The sequence below is a fragment of the Microchirus variegatus genome (assembly GCF_963457635.1).
Source record: "Microchirus variegatus genome assembly, chromosome: 5".
NCBI classification, from domain to species: Eukaryota; Metazoa; Chordata; class Actinopteri; order Pleuronectiformes; family Soleidae; genus Microchirus; species Microchirus variegatus.
The window spans coordinates 22,692,304-22,707,530 of NC_139806.1; the positions used below are offsets into that span (position 1 = coordinate 22,692,304).

A 15,227-nucleotide genomic window follows, 5' to 3' on the forward strand; every position below is an offset into this window, starting at 1 on the left:
GCTTCCTCACAAATGTCCAATGCCATTCACTCTGAGTGTTGTGATGGATTTGGGAGTTTAAAATATGAGCGAAGGATAAGATGGAGGCTTCAGTAGCCCCACCACTTCCAGTCCATGAGAAGTGTGGGCAGAAACAGTAATGGTAACACAGGTGTTGCTCGACTAGATGCCCCTTGCTGACTCCCTCTGGCTCTTGATTCAATATTAGTCCTTCTCAGAATAAGGCGGGATGACATTGAATTCCTCGTTTTCCTCCTCCTCCTGCTCATCTCCCTCACTGTCCTCCATCTGCAAAAGCAGGGAAAGAGTGATTCCTTTAATTAACAGAACCAGTGAAGCATGAGGGGATTTCAGGATGTAAATATCATAGGTTAGTCCACATTTTCCCAGAACTTGAGACTGCATATGAAAATATGGCTATTCTAAAGCTGCAGCCAAAAACAACCTGTACATTTACCCAATATATGAAGCATTATGCACCAACAAATAAAAATTGGGAAAAAATGAACTGTTTTCGAAGCTAATAAACTGAATGATTTTGGTAAAATATCAAAAACATCAAAATATTGACTTCTATACTACAAAAGTAATTTGTAATTATTTTTGTAATTTGTAATTTTTAAAAATATTTAAAAAAAAGTGAACTGTTTTTTAAATGTATGTATAGAACGATCAAAGATGTAACCATTAAATTTCAGCCTTTGTGATTTGCCAATTGCATTGTTTGATATGGCAATTTCATTTTCTGACCAATTCCTCATTTATGACTAAAAATAGTACAATTTGCTGAAACATTTCTTTCTGTTCGGCCCAATGTTTCACCATGAAATTCTAGTCATATTTAAGCTCAAAACCAATCTGTCCACGGAAATGTGTCCATGTCTGAAGTTTGCTTGCTGACAGAGAAAAGACATTTCAAGTGTATCAGGACACAAGGATATTCAAGACTATTCTTTTCCATCTGGTTCAGTCCCTCTGCTGCAGAGGGCTGTGCCACTTGGAAATTAAATTTGCAGCTACAGAAGGTAAAGCTGCAGGGGGGAGACTATACCATATATACAGTAAACAGGTCAATACAGTCACCGCTCTCCTGTGTGAGCGACAAAAAGTGGGAGGATGTTACTCACACACGCCCACTGGTCATGGTTCTTGGTTCCCTCGAGCAACTTTTCAGGTTCCGAACCTGTTCTTTTTTTCGGTCTGACTGCGGCAGCCGGTTCAAATTGCGTTCGGGGAACGGAACCGGCACGGAGTGAAATGTGCTGTTAACAGCTTCAGGTGTAAAATTACTGTATCGGACTGATATTGGTATCGATAAATAGAGTTTGTGATATTTGTATCGGAATTGGACACACACAAAAAGTGGTGCCATCCCTATATATCCTTATTTAAAAAAATAAAAAATTATAAATCCAACAGTGCTGAAATGAGTAGAAAGACACACCAAAATAAATCACTAGAACTATATGTTCTCGACCTCCGTTTTCAAGTCAGTTATGTGAAATATTAACGATAATGAAAATTCACATTCAGTAAAGAAATGTTTTGAATCGTGATGCACAACAATTTAAACACAGTTTATATTGTCTCATCCCTATTTGGAGGTAAACATGAAAGAACTTTATCCAAGACCTTGGCGTCTAGTCGCATCAGACTTGACTTTACTACAGGAGACATTTATTGCCGACACCATCAAAACCCATTTCAGTGCCATCAAAGAGGAAACTCGGAGGCATCGTCCTAAATAAACAGTATATTTGAATGTCCTATGTGCAGCCCAGCAGCAGCAGCAGCAGGATTCAGAGCTGCGAGGGATTGTCTGATGGTAGAGGAGGAACAGGAAAACGAGAGAAATGAAAAGGATTAAAATGGCTAGAAAATGGGGAATGTGGAGCAGAAGGGTGTGTATACATGAATAGTAAGGTGTGAGTCTACTGCTGGAAACACCTACGGCTAATCCTGAGCCAAAATGAGAGGTGGTGGTGGAGGGGAGGATATTCAGAGGTTATTCAGAGGAGCTGCTGGTGATACTGCGCTGTTACAGTCCCTCAATTCAGCTCATAGGCAATGTCAAACTCCAGTAAATACTCAAACAGTGAGGAGGTAAAGAGCACTTACACTGGTGAATTCTGGGAGAGTGTTAACACTGACATGGACTCTTTCCTGGTAAATACGTGGGGGGGTCTGAGAAGCTGGCACAGGCGTGTTTTCCACAGCGGGAGGTCCAGAGATTCCCATCGAGCTGATAGCATTGCCTGAAACAGAATCAGCAGGGGTCATCCTCAAGACGTTGACACCATTATTCAGCTTTTAAGCTTCACCAAAATATTGTCAGTGACTATTTTAAGTTTGTAGTTACAACTGCCAACTATATGGAAATACTTCACAGCATGATTTCACAGCAAAACACATTTGAATGTGTCACTTTTAAGTCACATTCATGGCTAAGCTCCAGGAATGGGAATATTATCACAACTAGTGGATATATTTGAAAGCTGATTCAGTATGTGTCCATGTGTCCCAAAGGAGGAATTGTAATAACTCTGCTGATTCTTCATCCAGCACCATATTAACATACACATTATATAATTATAACCTAATTATAAAAAAAAGTTGAGGAGAGATTTTCATCAAATTTTCTTGGGAATGTAGGTTACAGCCTGATGAAGAATTGATTAGATTATGGTGGTAATCCAGAGCCTGACGATTCAATCAATTATTAACGTTGATTTTTATTTCAGTTTAAGCCCTATTGCTTTCAAAATGTGATTTACGACCTCTCTAGCTGTAATGACATAATGACACCAGCTCTTAACTCAGCACTTCAGAAAGGATGAGGTCAGCATACACTTTGTCTACATAAGATTCCTCAATACCCCCCATGTGACAATGAACAGATTTATAATCAGTATAAAATCTGTGATTAACACACTGTACCTGTCCCTCTGAACACCTCTTGCACCAAAGTTATACTGTACACTCTGTATTACTAACCCTTATTTAATTGTTGTTTATGTTTTACATGATGTATGTTTTATGTAAGAGGATTGTAATGAATAACAAATATTTAATTTACCCAATATATGAAGCATTATGCACCAACAAATAAACATTGGGAAAAAATAAACTGTTTTCAAAGCTAATACACTGAATGATTTTGGTAAAAGATCAAAAACATCAAAATATTGACTTCTATACTACAAAAAAAAAATATATTAAAAAAAAGTGAACCGTTTTTAAATGTATAGAACAATCAAAGATGTAACCAAATAAATTTCAGCCTGTTCGGCAAGCTATAAATGCAGTATGAAAATTTGTGGGGTCCATTGCATTTGTGCTTCATGGGGACAGAATGTCAACGAGTACTTGTGAAGTGATGAATACACACTTTAAAATGAAAAAAACAAAAGACAACACGCAGGGTAACTGAGTGCCGAATATTTCCTTCCTCAGTCTGATAGGGATTTACCTCAGATGTTATAGCAATGACAGTAAAGCAGGTGATTCATTAGGTGTCCATTAACATATTCCTATATCTTAAAGGGTTTGAGTGAGTTTGTCTGTCTACATCACATGTATCAAAGTGAAGACCCGGGGGCCAGATGTGGCTCGCCACGTCATTTTATGTGGCCCGCGAGTGATTAATTGGTCTTAAAAAACTGTCTTAAAATAGCTCTATGCTGCTTTAAGGCGTGCGTTGACCATAAACTACATTTCCCACAATGCACGGTGCTTGTGTTACCCGCGAAGTGACGGCATCCAGCCACTAGTTCGTAGTGTATCATTGTGTGTGCATCATGCGACGAGTAAGTAATAAATACAGAGAGATGTTGAGTAGTTACCGTTATTTTATATTATATTTGGTGACATTTAGTTGCATGTATTCTGTATGACAGTTGCATCTGGCCCTTTGAGGGTAACCATTATGCTGATGTGGCGCTCAGTGGAAATGAGTTGGCAGGTTTTGTCCTGGAAGCTTTGTGTATATCCTGTTGGAAACTCTGGCTTTTAATAACTGTGCGAAATACAGGGTGGTCTGGGGGGGCTAGACCCCCCTGATTAACACTCGAGACCCCCTGAAAGCCTCAAAGTCAAAATTTGAGAGGCGTCTAAACTAGGGCTGGATGTTTAATTGAATTGTATTCATGATTTCGATTTTGGCTTCTCACGATCATAAAAACATTATAATCGAAGAAAAACGATGCAGCGTGTATGTGAATTCCTATGCTAGAAAAACACCTTGAATGCACCCGCGTTACGTGCAGCTGCAGCAAGAGTGTGACGTGTGTGGATCAATAATATGAGGAGCGAGCGATTGAAAACATGGCAGAAAGGCAGCCTTTGATTGAGAAGAAAGGTAGGACAGTATCAGTTACCTGGAAACACTTTGGCTTCAATTTGACGCACGTTGAGCAAAAGGACATTTTTAGCAAAGTTTCTCGCGCTGTCGTGTCTGCTCCTCAAGGCAACACGACCAACTTATTCAGTCACTTAAAGTTCAGTCATAAAGTGTCTATGACCAGGCGATAAAGTTCGTCAGTCAGCGCCAACACAGTCCTCTATTAAGGACACTCTTTACAATGCTGTCCCATATCCCACCACATCCCGCAGACATCAAGAGATAACGGAGGCTATTTGCGTGTTTTGCATGTTGTAAATGTTTGCAGGTTGTGCAGCAGTGCAAGTAGATTTTTTTGTTTTTATTGCTATCATGATTTATCATTATTTTAATTTACTATAATTATTATTTTTTTTGCTTGTTACCAATGTATTTCTGGCTGTTTTAATATATATTTAAAGTAGAGTTTTGGTGGTTCAATAAATACTAGTTTTGAAATCAATGAATATCGTGTCTATTAATCATGATTTCAAAATCAGTCAAAAATAATTGTGACTAATATTTTTGCCATCATCGTCCAGCCCTAGTTTAAACAATGTTACAGTGTCATTGAAAAACATGTTTTCCCTCCTAAAGATCTTTGTCATTTCAGTTTTACATGATCTACATACATAATACACTTTGCATGCTTTCTTCTCCTTTATAATCAGACAAAATGTAAATTATTTTATTTGTAATTTTGCATTTTTAATATTTTAATGAATTGCTTTCCAAATGGCGCTGTGGTAAAGGCCCTCACAAGCCCACATCTGACAGGGAAAATAGCCAATACTGCAGGGTGGCACCTGGGGTGGTGAAACAGTATTGTGCAACAAATGGCAGATGGAACCCCCCCGATTATTAATGGGTATTTCGCACACTGCTTTTAATCCTTTTTCAAGTTGGAACTGTTCACACTGTGATTCGAGCTGCTCCGACAGTATATGTGTGTGTGTGTGTGTGTGTGTGTAAGCCTCACGCCATCTCACTCACGCAGACATAGATTGTTGCTGAACATATGCAGGATGCGCTGACAGCCCTGCCATTCGTTGCCGCTGCCGTCACACGTGCACCACTGGGACACTTCGGTGCTGCTGTTGCTCACGTAGTTGGGAGTCATGATTGTCCCTGGTTAAAAAAAAAAGAGGAAAAACTAGATCATATTATTGTGTGCACCTTTTAAGAAGTATTGTCCCTCAGGCAGGAGATTTTTATTTTCCCACGCCGTGGTGGAAGGTAGGAAACAGTCCACCAACAATATTATTTGCCCTAGGGATCCACTGTCACCACCTTTCCAGCTTTCTATATTGATAATTGCAGGTGCTGGAAATGACTTTTTATACAGTATGGGGAAACAAAGGGAAATATCCCCTGGATCATTTTGTCAGGCTGCTGGGAAAGCAATTTATTTTTTTTATTTTTTTAAATCTAGTTTTTTCATAGTGATGCTGACTGGATTCCCACAGCAGCAGTTTTTTTGGCAGTTGACCATTTATGAGTCCATCAAAATAAAACATAATAGAGAAATAAAATTCAAGCCAAATATCACTGTTACACACATTCAACTGTTTGCAACTAATGAGTCTTTTGAGAGGCTTCATGTTTGTGTTTTTCTGAACTATTTCCTCTCAGAAACCTTTTCTACCTCTTCAATTTCTTCTCCTTCATCTCACCTATGAGACCAGCATAGGCCTTTAAGCACATGGCTCTGCTCTCTCGCATACAGCCAGAGGCAGACAAAGGGGCAGACTGGCAGTTGTGTTGGAAATCAGCAAACCGTGATCTGAAACACACACACAAGCACGCGCACACGTGTCAGCATGAGTTTTGACAATTTCATTTTGGGATTAGAGGTCGAGCTAAAACAAAAGAGTATGAGTGCAAAAATTGGTTGGTTTAGTAAAATGTCACGGATCGTTCGGGTTATTTTCCAGCTCACCAAGATCACTTATTTCTCTTTGGAAAATGAATCACAAATGTTGTTCTCCATGGGGCAAAACACAGAAAAGGCTTTTTGAAATGTAGTTGCAGCAGGATCCAGTCAGTGATTGTGGCATGAACAGTAATCAGTACCTCATATACAACAATGCTATAAAATCTGAATGACTGCATTATCTTAATAATATGAACGGATTTAACGACTATAGTCATACATGGAGTTATTCCAGCAGATTATTGGAAATAATATAGAACATATAGAGAGTTGCATGTTGCAGCTGAGTATCCCTCACTTCAACCTGCCCTTTCAAGACTGTTGATATGTAACCTTCAGTTAGCATCAAAACCATCGAACAGAGAAAACGATTTATTTTTCATATTAAATATTGCAATAATATGGAGGTTTTCCATTTTAGCGGCACTATTTTAATCTGTTATCATCAATATATCTAACAACCCTTTTTGTAACATGGGACTTTCTTACTTTAATTATAGTTTCATCTATTTAATAACAATATATTATATTTTAGGAACAACAAGAGGAGAGAAAAAACTGACTCAAATTAGCCGCACACATTCTGGCATAATCAAACTGATGAGCTGTGGCACCCTCATGAATCAACTATTTTCAAAACTAATTAATCACTCGAGTCATTTTTCACGCAAATATGCAAAACGCCATGCAAAACATTTGATAGATCCAGCTTCTTAAATATGAGAAACGTGCTGCTTCCCTCTATCTTATAATTCAGTCAAATTAACATATTTGGATTGGGGATTGTTAATCAAATAACACAAATAATGAGTGAATTGGAAAGTAAATATTTGGGATCTTTAGGAAATGGGAATGGAAAAATTCCACAATTTTTTCATGGTGTACTCGGGGAAAACAATCATTGTTGGAAAATATTTTTTTTTTTTGTGACGAAACATACAAAACAAAAGTGGGACATTCTCGTCACACCCTTAAGATATGTTGTTTTTTATGTTGCATTCACAAATGCTCAAACTTAATGGTTCTGATTTGTGACACATGTTGTGACACGTAAGTGCATTTCCTCTGCCCTGTGCTTTTCAAAAGCACTTACTCAAAACTACTGAGTACTTACCTACACAGCTCATCTCTGGAGCAGTAGTTCTGCAGACTGAGGCAATTTGGCTTGCCCACTCTTTCCTCCCCTTTTACATTCTCCTCATAGGAACATGAAGGGACGATGGTTTTCCTCCGGCGTTCTCCACACAGTGTGTCAGAGCAGGGACAGAAGAGGAGAGCGAAGCTATACTCCTCTGGCACACGCTCTAAGAAACGCCGTAGGGCCTTGTGACACTTCTGGCGGTTACAGTTGTTCTCAGAGACTGTAGCTCTCTTTGTGCAGGCAACAACGTATTCTGACCGCAGGGAGCCACATTTCTCATACAACCCACAGTCCTGAGCTGCTTTCAGACACTGGTTTTGGCCATCAACAGAAGGAGTGGACGCTGGGGGATTTAATGAACGGATTAAGCCATAAATGTCAGGAAAAGGAAACCATGATATACATTCACAAGCCACTTTATTAGGTACAACTGTTTGCAAAAATATTTTATCAGCCTATCACAGGGACAGTTTTATCTGTTTCAACATGGCCTCCTGTCTTTTCACAATACTATATTCAAGAATTAAGGACTCTTTTACAATGATTGATAGATACTTGTGAATGACATTCACTGCATAGTTAGTATATTATAGAGTATAGTACCAGGAACTGCAGTGCCAACAACTAAAGCCCAATTTATACTCTACTGCGTAAAGTGCTCTACGTAGGTTACACAGAGCCCTCTGCGACTGCACACAATATTAACAATGACAATAAGTGTCCGTCACTCCGTCAAGGGACAACGGAGACGGCAAGGGCTGCGATTGGTCCTCAGGACAGGCCGAGCTAACAGTGCGCACCGAGCGTCCACAGAGGCAGAGCAGATCGCCACCGACAGCGTTGCTGCCAAACTATAAATACGTCATATTTTAACACACAAACTACATGTTTAGACTCTAAATGGCTAATTTCTTGCCTCAAATGTTCTTAAAACTGAGTTCCGGGACATAAAAATATTTATTTCAGGTGAGAAACGGCCACTGTTTCAACGTTATTCAACAACAACAACAGTCTTTCTCTCTCGGACGCCATTGCTCACTGTAGCCAAATGCACAACAACCTTGTGTAGCGAACCCTACTGGTCGGGCAGGATATTGCAGTGCGTGTCTGGCACCACGACAGAGAACTATGAAGGCTCGAGTGGTCTCCGTGGTTACACAGTCAGATAACGCATTACGCAGTCGGAGAAGTATAATGTGGCCTTAAATGATTCCACCCTGGTAAAACACCAGGGATGATTATGCAAATGAACATGATGAAGTGTCACAAACTGCTCCACTCCAGGCCAATCAGTGGTAATGTAATACATTTACAACAGCGGTGACATTATTAAGAATGAACTGTGGCGACTGTATCTATTGTCCTATTGCTTTCTGTGATGAGCTGACCTTTGTTTTATCACTGACCATTTGTTCTCCCAATCCACAATTGTACTAGAGTTGATCCTTGTCTATAAACTACATTGAAATGTTGAGCTTTGGACAGAATCACACTGCCATGTCATTGTCATTGAATAAACCTCTTTGGAACCAGCCACCAGAAAACATACCATGTCATACTTCCACAGCAAATCCTAGTCAAGACAACCTGGTCAAACTCAAACTGAACCTCAGGATGGGGAAGAAAGGTGGTTTATGTGACTTTAGACTTTAGGCTTGTTTGATGGTGCCAGACAGGTTCTCTGTGAATGGGAGAAAATGCCTTGTTGATGCCAGAGGTCAAAGTAGACTAGCTAGACTAGTTATAAATAATAATAAAAAAAAGGCAATAGTAACTAAAAAAAGAACTTGTTACAACAAGGTATGCAGAAGACCACCCTTGAAGGAATTGGTCTACAGCAACATACGATATTGGGCACTACAATTAGGTGTACCTAATAAAGAGACCAGTGAGTGTATATGTTATGTATGCCAGATTTAAAAAAAAAAAAAGAATGTTGTTCTACCTGCCATGATGGACGCCATGCGTGACATCTCAATGTTTCTCACCAGGTTTAACTCCAGTTCTTCATATGGGGAGACGTCATACTCCTCATACGCTGAAAACAAACAACAAGTGCAGTGTATATTAGGATGCATTATGCGGCTGAGAATCAAACACACACACACAAACACAGGCCCACCTGCAAATCTCACAGTCCAGTAGACCCTGAGACAGTGTTCCTCCCTGCGAGATCCACGCTGACATTTGCAAACCTGAAGGGGGCGGTACTGCTGCAAAGAGCTCTGGGCCTCCAGGCACTCCAGACGGGCATCTGGGCCGAGGGGTGACACCGCCTCCTCAGCTGCACAGTACTCCAGCAGTCGATAGAGAACCATGCAGGAATGCTCCTGGATGCAGCCTTGCTCTGCCACCAGACAATCAAAGGACGCTGACACTGGAACACTACCTGAAGGAGAACTTGATATTGTCAGGGGCATAAAAATCTCGTTTAAAAACACACTTACTTTCTTTGGGGTTTAACCCAGAGTGAGTTCTGTTTCATGCAGTCAGCTCACCTGCGGCGGGAGTACACCTGCACCCTCGTCAGCATTTATATTTCCTGGTCCTGCACTTACTAATCGCCAGATCGTTTTGCTAATTTTTCTCCTGTGTCCAGTGCTGTTTCCCGCGTGAATGCTGCTTCAGACGCCTCTACTACCGGCACTTCAACTACTTTGCTCACATTTGTTAAACCTTTTTAATAAACAGTCAAAAACTACCACGTCTCCTTGTCAGCCTGCTCTTGGGTCCTAAACTGAACTGTAACTTTGTCTTTTATGTGTAACTTATGTCTTTGTTATTATTTTATTTTTTTATGTATTTCTTTTACTTGCTTTAGTCCTCTTGTTGTTGATTGTGTATCATGTGTACTGCACTTGTGTCCACCTTGTGTTTTTGAAATGTGCTGTATACTGTAAATAAAACTGGATTGGATTTGGAGGTTTTTTGTGTACCTTATTTTAAAATATGACTGTAGTTGTCTATAGTAGTGTCTGTTTTTCTGTCTGTCTACAGGAAAATGTGCCTAATTTCCACTTGAGTTATATCAGTAAATGTGGTCTCAATCACTACCTTTTTTCAATTTGACATACTTTTGTCTATTTGTATATTATGTGGGTCCCACGGTCCACGTAGTGGGTCGCGCTCTTGCCTTTGCAGCAAGAAGACTTGGATTCCAGCCCCTAGTTGGAACAAGGTTCTTTCTGCATGGAGTTTGCATGTTCTCCCCATGTGTGCATGGGTTTTCTCCGGGTTCTCCGGCTTCCTCCCCCAATCCAAAAACATGCAGATTTGGGGATTAGGTGAATTGGTCACTCTAAATTGACCGTAGGTGTGAGAGTGTCAGTGAATGGTTGTTTGTCTCTATATGTGGCCCTGAGATGGACTGGCGAGCTGTCCAGGGTGAACCCCTGCCTATTGTCAGCTGAGATAGGCACAGCACCCTCCATGACCCTCCAGTGGAGGATAAAGCGGTAGATAATGGATTTGGATGGATGGATGTATTTGCAGCCAAAATACTACGTCCACTTTTATTAACAGACTATAGTTTCTATATTATGCACATGCATCATCCAATAATAGTCCTTATCCAACATATCCAACAAGGAAGATTAAATTAAAAACGCACAGGTGTAATAAGAGTAGCAACGTGGGCAAAACTTTAATGGTTCACAAGGAAACACAAGAGTAGTTTAGAGAACTTAACAACACTGCGGGGTTGTGTTATGGATTGTAATTATATTATAATTACTTCATCATCTTCTCACTGGGAGTCCTAGTAATGCTATTATGCTCTCAGGTGTATAGTATACATTTGTATGAATGCACCGTGACTTTGAGTACAATGTCTCACAGTTGACACTGATGAGATTTATATTCGCGCACTGTGTGCAAAATATTCTGTGCATGTTAGCCTCATGTTTCATGTCACACCACATGTTCCAGTAACAGTGATCTCAACAAATGCTCTCCTAAATTTAGACAAATATTATGGATCAGTGGTGCCATCCTGTATAATCTGTTGCTGATGTCATGTGTGAATAAAAAAAAAAACTCCCTGCTGGTTTGTTCGAGTGCTTCCGTGAAACACTGGCATCCAAGATTTGAGAGTCAGCTGCATGACAGCACTGCATTCATAAGTTAGGCAGGAACTAAAGCCTACAGGATACAAGGATGTTGGGGAAATGTGTGTTCCTGCATAGAAAGATGATAAACTGTTAACTGACAAGTCTTGGAGATCTCTTGAATCTGCTTACATTTACTTGACAGAGATTCCATATAAAACTAAAACATACAAGCTGTAAATGATAGAACTATCTCAAGAAAGTGTGGTCTTATTGGAAACATATGATCGTCTAAAATAACGTCTAATTTAACATTTAGATGTTACATGTTAAAGCTCCAGAGCGTAACATTTATCCACTCTCTGAGGAACTCTTAGTAATTACAGAATGACATATGCAAAGGCCATGTTTTTGGTATGAAAGTACGGAGCCCCTAAAGGGACATGGAGGAGAAAAAATCTCACAAAGTTTTGCCGCCCACAAAATGCCTCCTCACCGCAGCCCTAAAGAGTTATGGCTGTCAAATCTCCTAACACTGTAACAGTCCCACAAGTACTACATATATATATATAGATAATACATATATTATATAGATACCGATTTTATTTATAGTATTGAAAGAATTTATAAAATTGTGGGTATGGATGTGTAGAGAGAGAGAAGCGGAGCGGAGCACAGACGGCGGCAGAAACAGCTGAGTTCATTTGTTTTCTACAGAGCCCCTAAAGGGACATGGCTCGCTTGGATCGCGGCTGTAAGACGACCAAACCTTCCACAGTATCCCGATGTCGATGAGAGTGTTTAACTGATAACTGTGGGATTCTGGACAAACTGTTACAACTGTTGTTGGTGTTGGCTGATCGCGTCTTTGACATACAGGACAGTGTGGGACTTTGTGAGATCTGACAGCCATAACTCTTTAGGGCTGCGTCGAGGAGGCATTTTGTGGGCGGCAAAACTTTGCGAGATAACGCAATTTTTATTTTTTTATTTTTTTCTCCATGTCCCTTTAGGGTCTCCGTATGAAAGTGGTGAAAGAGGTGAAGGAGAACATAGGTGAAGGAGAACAGAGGTGAGAACAGACGTGGAGGAGAATAGAGATGAAGGAGCACAAAGGTGAAGGAGAACATAACTGAAGAAGAACAGAAGGAGAGTAGAACGGAGGTGAAGGAGAACAGAGGAGGCTGATTTGCTGTGTGTTCTGTTGGTGTAGCAAACAATTTTGTCATGTTTACTTAATTGTAAAAAGCTCAAATTATGATTGTGATTAAAATACAATTTTACTGATCGTCTGGGGTTTTGGGGGTTTTCATGCAGTAGAATCCATTTCATAGGTGTTTCTTGGCGTTTTCAACCATAGCCCAGCTGTTTTAACTGTCTGCTTTTACGTTATTAAAATCCATGACCGCGTTTGCAGTGCACCACAGGATCGAAACACTGCTAAACACAGAAAGAGTCTTATGGGAATAATAGGCTTCATCAGCTTTGTATGAAGACTTTTTTACAATGATTTAAATGTACAAGGATCAGTGAGTACAAAAAAAACTTGGACATTTCTTTAATAATTATTCTGATTATAAAACTGGTCATACTCATTAAGAGTGTTTGAGTGAGTGCTCTGTCAGGCTGATAGAAAGCTAGCGGATGTGTGAGGAGGAGGGAAAAAAATGAAAGTGGAGTGGAGCATTTCAGGAAATTAATTTGACATGATCGCACTGAACAATTATACTTCACAGTCTGATTCCAGAGGGAGAAAGAAAAAAGCTTGTGAAGGCAACGTACATGCATTTTCTACTCATTTTCTATAATCTGTCACATTTTAAAAATTCTAAGGCATTATGTTCGTTTTTAACATTCAATGTTTGTTGAATATTGGGAAAAAAATATCTGTGCCTATTTGTTTTATCAATTGATTTTTTTCACATGTATAATCAGTGCATGAACATGTATCACACAAGCTCTCACACACACACACACACCGACATTGTGTTAGATCAGTCACACACTTCGATTAAGCCCCCGCTGACTGCGCGGCACAAAGCATGGCTGCAATCCAATTCTGCTGCTGCATGTTTTGCAATCTCGGGCGCCACATGAGGTCCATGTTTCACTTCAGCGAGAGACGTATCATAAACAGAGGCTACGCTTCATCGCTGCTGCAGCAGACTAACCGGAGCTGCTGCACTGACAAACGTGAGGGTGAACAAAACAAACAAATAAAAAAACAGAGCAATGTGTCAGTCACAACTCCTCAAGGTAACTATATATGCATCATATATAATTGACAATTACAGAAAAGTATTAAACAGACTATGTAAAATGTTGTAAGGGCAGTGAATCTTGTTTAGTCATAATTACCTCGCAGTGTTTGATCCCACAGAATGACCTTTGACACAAACACACGCTGTGTTTTTTTCTGTGAGGACATCATGCATCCCCTAGCCTTAACCTTAAGCATCACAACTAAATGCCAAACGCGTGACCTAATTCTAACCCTAAAACGAAGTCTTCTCCAGGTTCTCCGGCTTCCTCCCACAGCCCAAAAACATGCAGATTTGGGGATTAGGTAAATTGGTCACTCTAAATTGTGTGAAGCTGCATGTGAGAGTGAATGGTTGTGACCCTCCGGTGGAGGATAAAGCGATAGATAATGATAATAATAGATGGACTGGAGAGAGTGTGTTTATAGAGAGAGAACAGTGAAAAGCGAGATGAATTACTGTGATATGTGAGCCATAATGCACTCTCTATTGATTTCTCTCCAGGGTGATTAATAGAATTTGTGAGGCAAAGCTGATGAAAGTTAATGCTACAAGTGGTAAACCACACAGCCAAACTCAAAGTGTTTCAGCAAATCTCTCTTCCATCCTTTTGTCGCATGTGGGATTGAGCACAATGAATCCAGATTTGGGAGTCGATTGATTTGAGAGGAAATGCGAGACAAAAGGTAAACGTCTTTAGCCTCGAGACAGAAAAGTGGCAAGATGGAGCCAAACCGAGGCTTCCACTGTCACTGATTGTGAATAATTGCACTCGTTCACTTCACCTGCAGTCAGTCAATCCACCAGACTGTGCACAGACGTATGTGCCCACTTGCATGTTGATGCTTCGCCTGGATTATAAATAGCACCGCAATTCGCCTAATTTAATTGTGTGTGTTATCTTCATGTGTCATTTTACACTGATGAGACTTTCCCTATATCCATAACCAAACACATGAGAAATTACATTTGTTAAATGGCATGCAAAAAGCCTAAAAATCACTAAAATGACAGATGAAATCACTTGAGTGTGGAGTGCTATTTATATCTAATCCTATTATATCAAATTATAATAGAAGCCTGACATGGTTTTAATCACCTAATGGCATTTTTACAGTTTAATGTTTAATGGTGACGACTGCTGAGGACATTATTCTAAAACCCAGATCAGGGAGTATAAATATATTGTATACCGTATGGGTATTTCAGTCAAAACAATATTAAAAGACTTATAGGTTTAATGATGTCACGTTACGTTTCATAGGTTTGTCCAATAAGTTATAGCAGAGATGGATAAAGTGGATGTTGTCAACAATCTGTAAACATAGAAATATGGATTTATGTGGATTCAATGAGTGTTGGAAACATATTGGCTTATCTACATGATCTACTCATTATATAACATTAGTCTCATCTTTTTTAGGCATTTTAATCGAAAATTATACATATTTAATCTAATCGCACTCCC

The 15,227-nt window shown here is 39.7% G+C and overlaps 1 protein-coding gene across 1 annotated transcript in view; it reads right to left on the reverse strand.

Annotated features, from left to right (window-relative positions):
• Window positions 1-204: 204 nt before the first annotated feature.
• LOC310926914 (GDNF family receptor alpha-4-like) overlaps window positions 205-15,227 on the reverse strand; it is a gene marked incomplete at both ends in the record, with an annotated part of 28,092 nt that continues 13,069 nt past the window's right edge. The window contains 7 exons of the mRNA XM_083889125.1: window positions 205-288; window positions 2,119-2,255; window positions 5,372-5,506; window positions 6,052-6,161; window positions 7,426-7,795; window positions 9,398-9,490; window positions 9,575-9,841. Of these exons, the coding sequence (XP_083745251.1) occupies window positions 205-288; window positions 2,119-2,255; window positions 5,372-5,506; window positions 6,052-6,161; window positions 7,426-7,795; window positions 9,398-9,490; window positions 9,575-9,841 (1,196 nt within the window). The remainder of the gene's footprint in view (window positions 289-2,118; window positions 2,256-5,371; window positions 5,507-6,051; window positions 6,162-7,425; window positions 7,796-9,397; window positions 9,491-9,574; window positions 9,842-15,227) is intronic.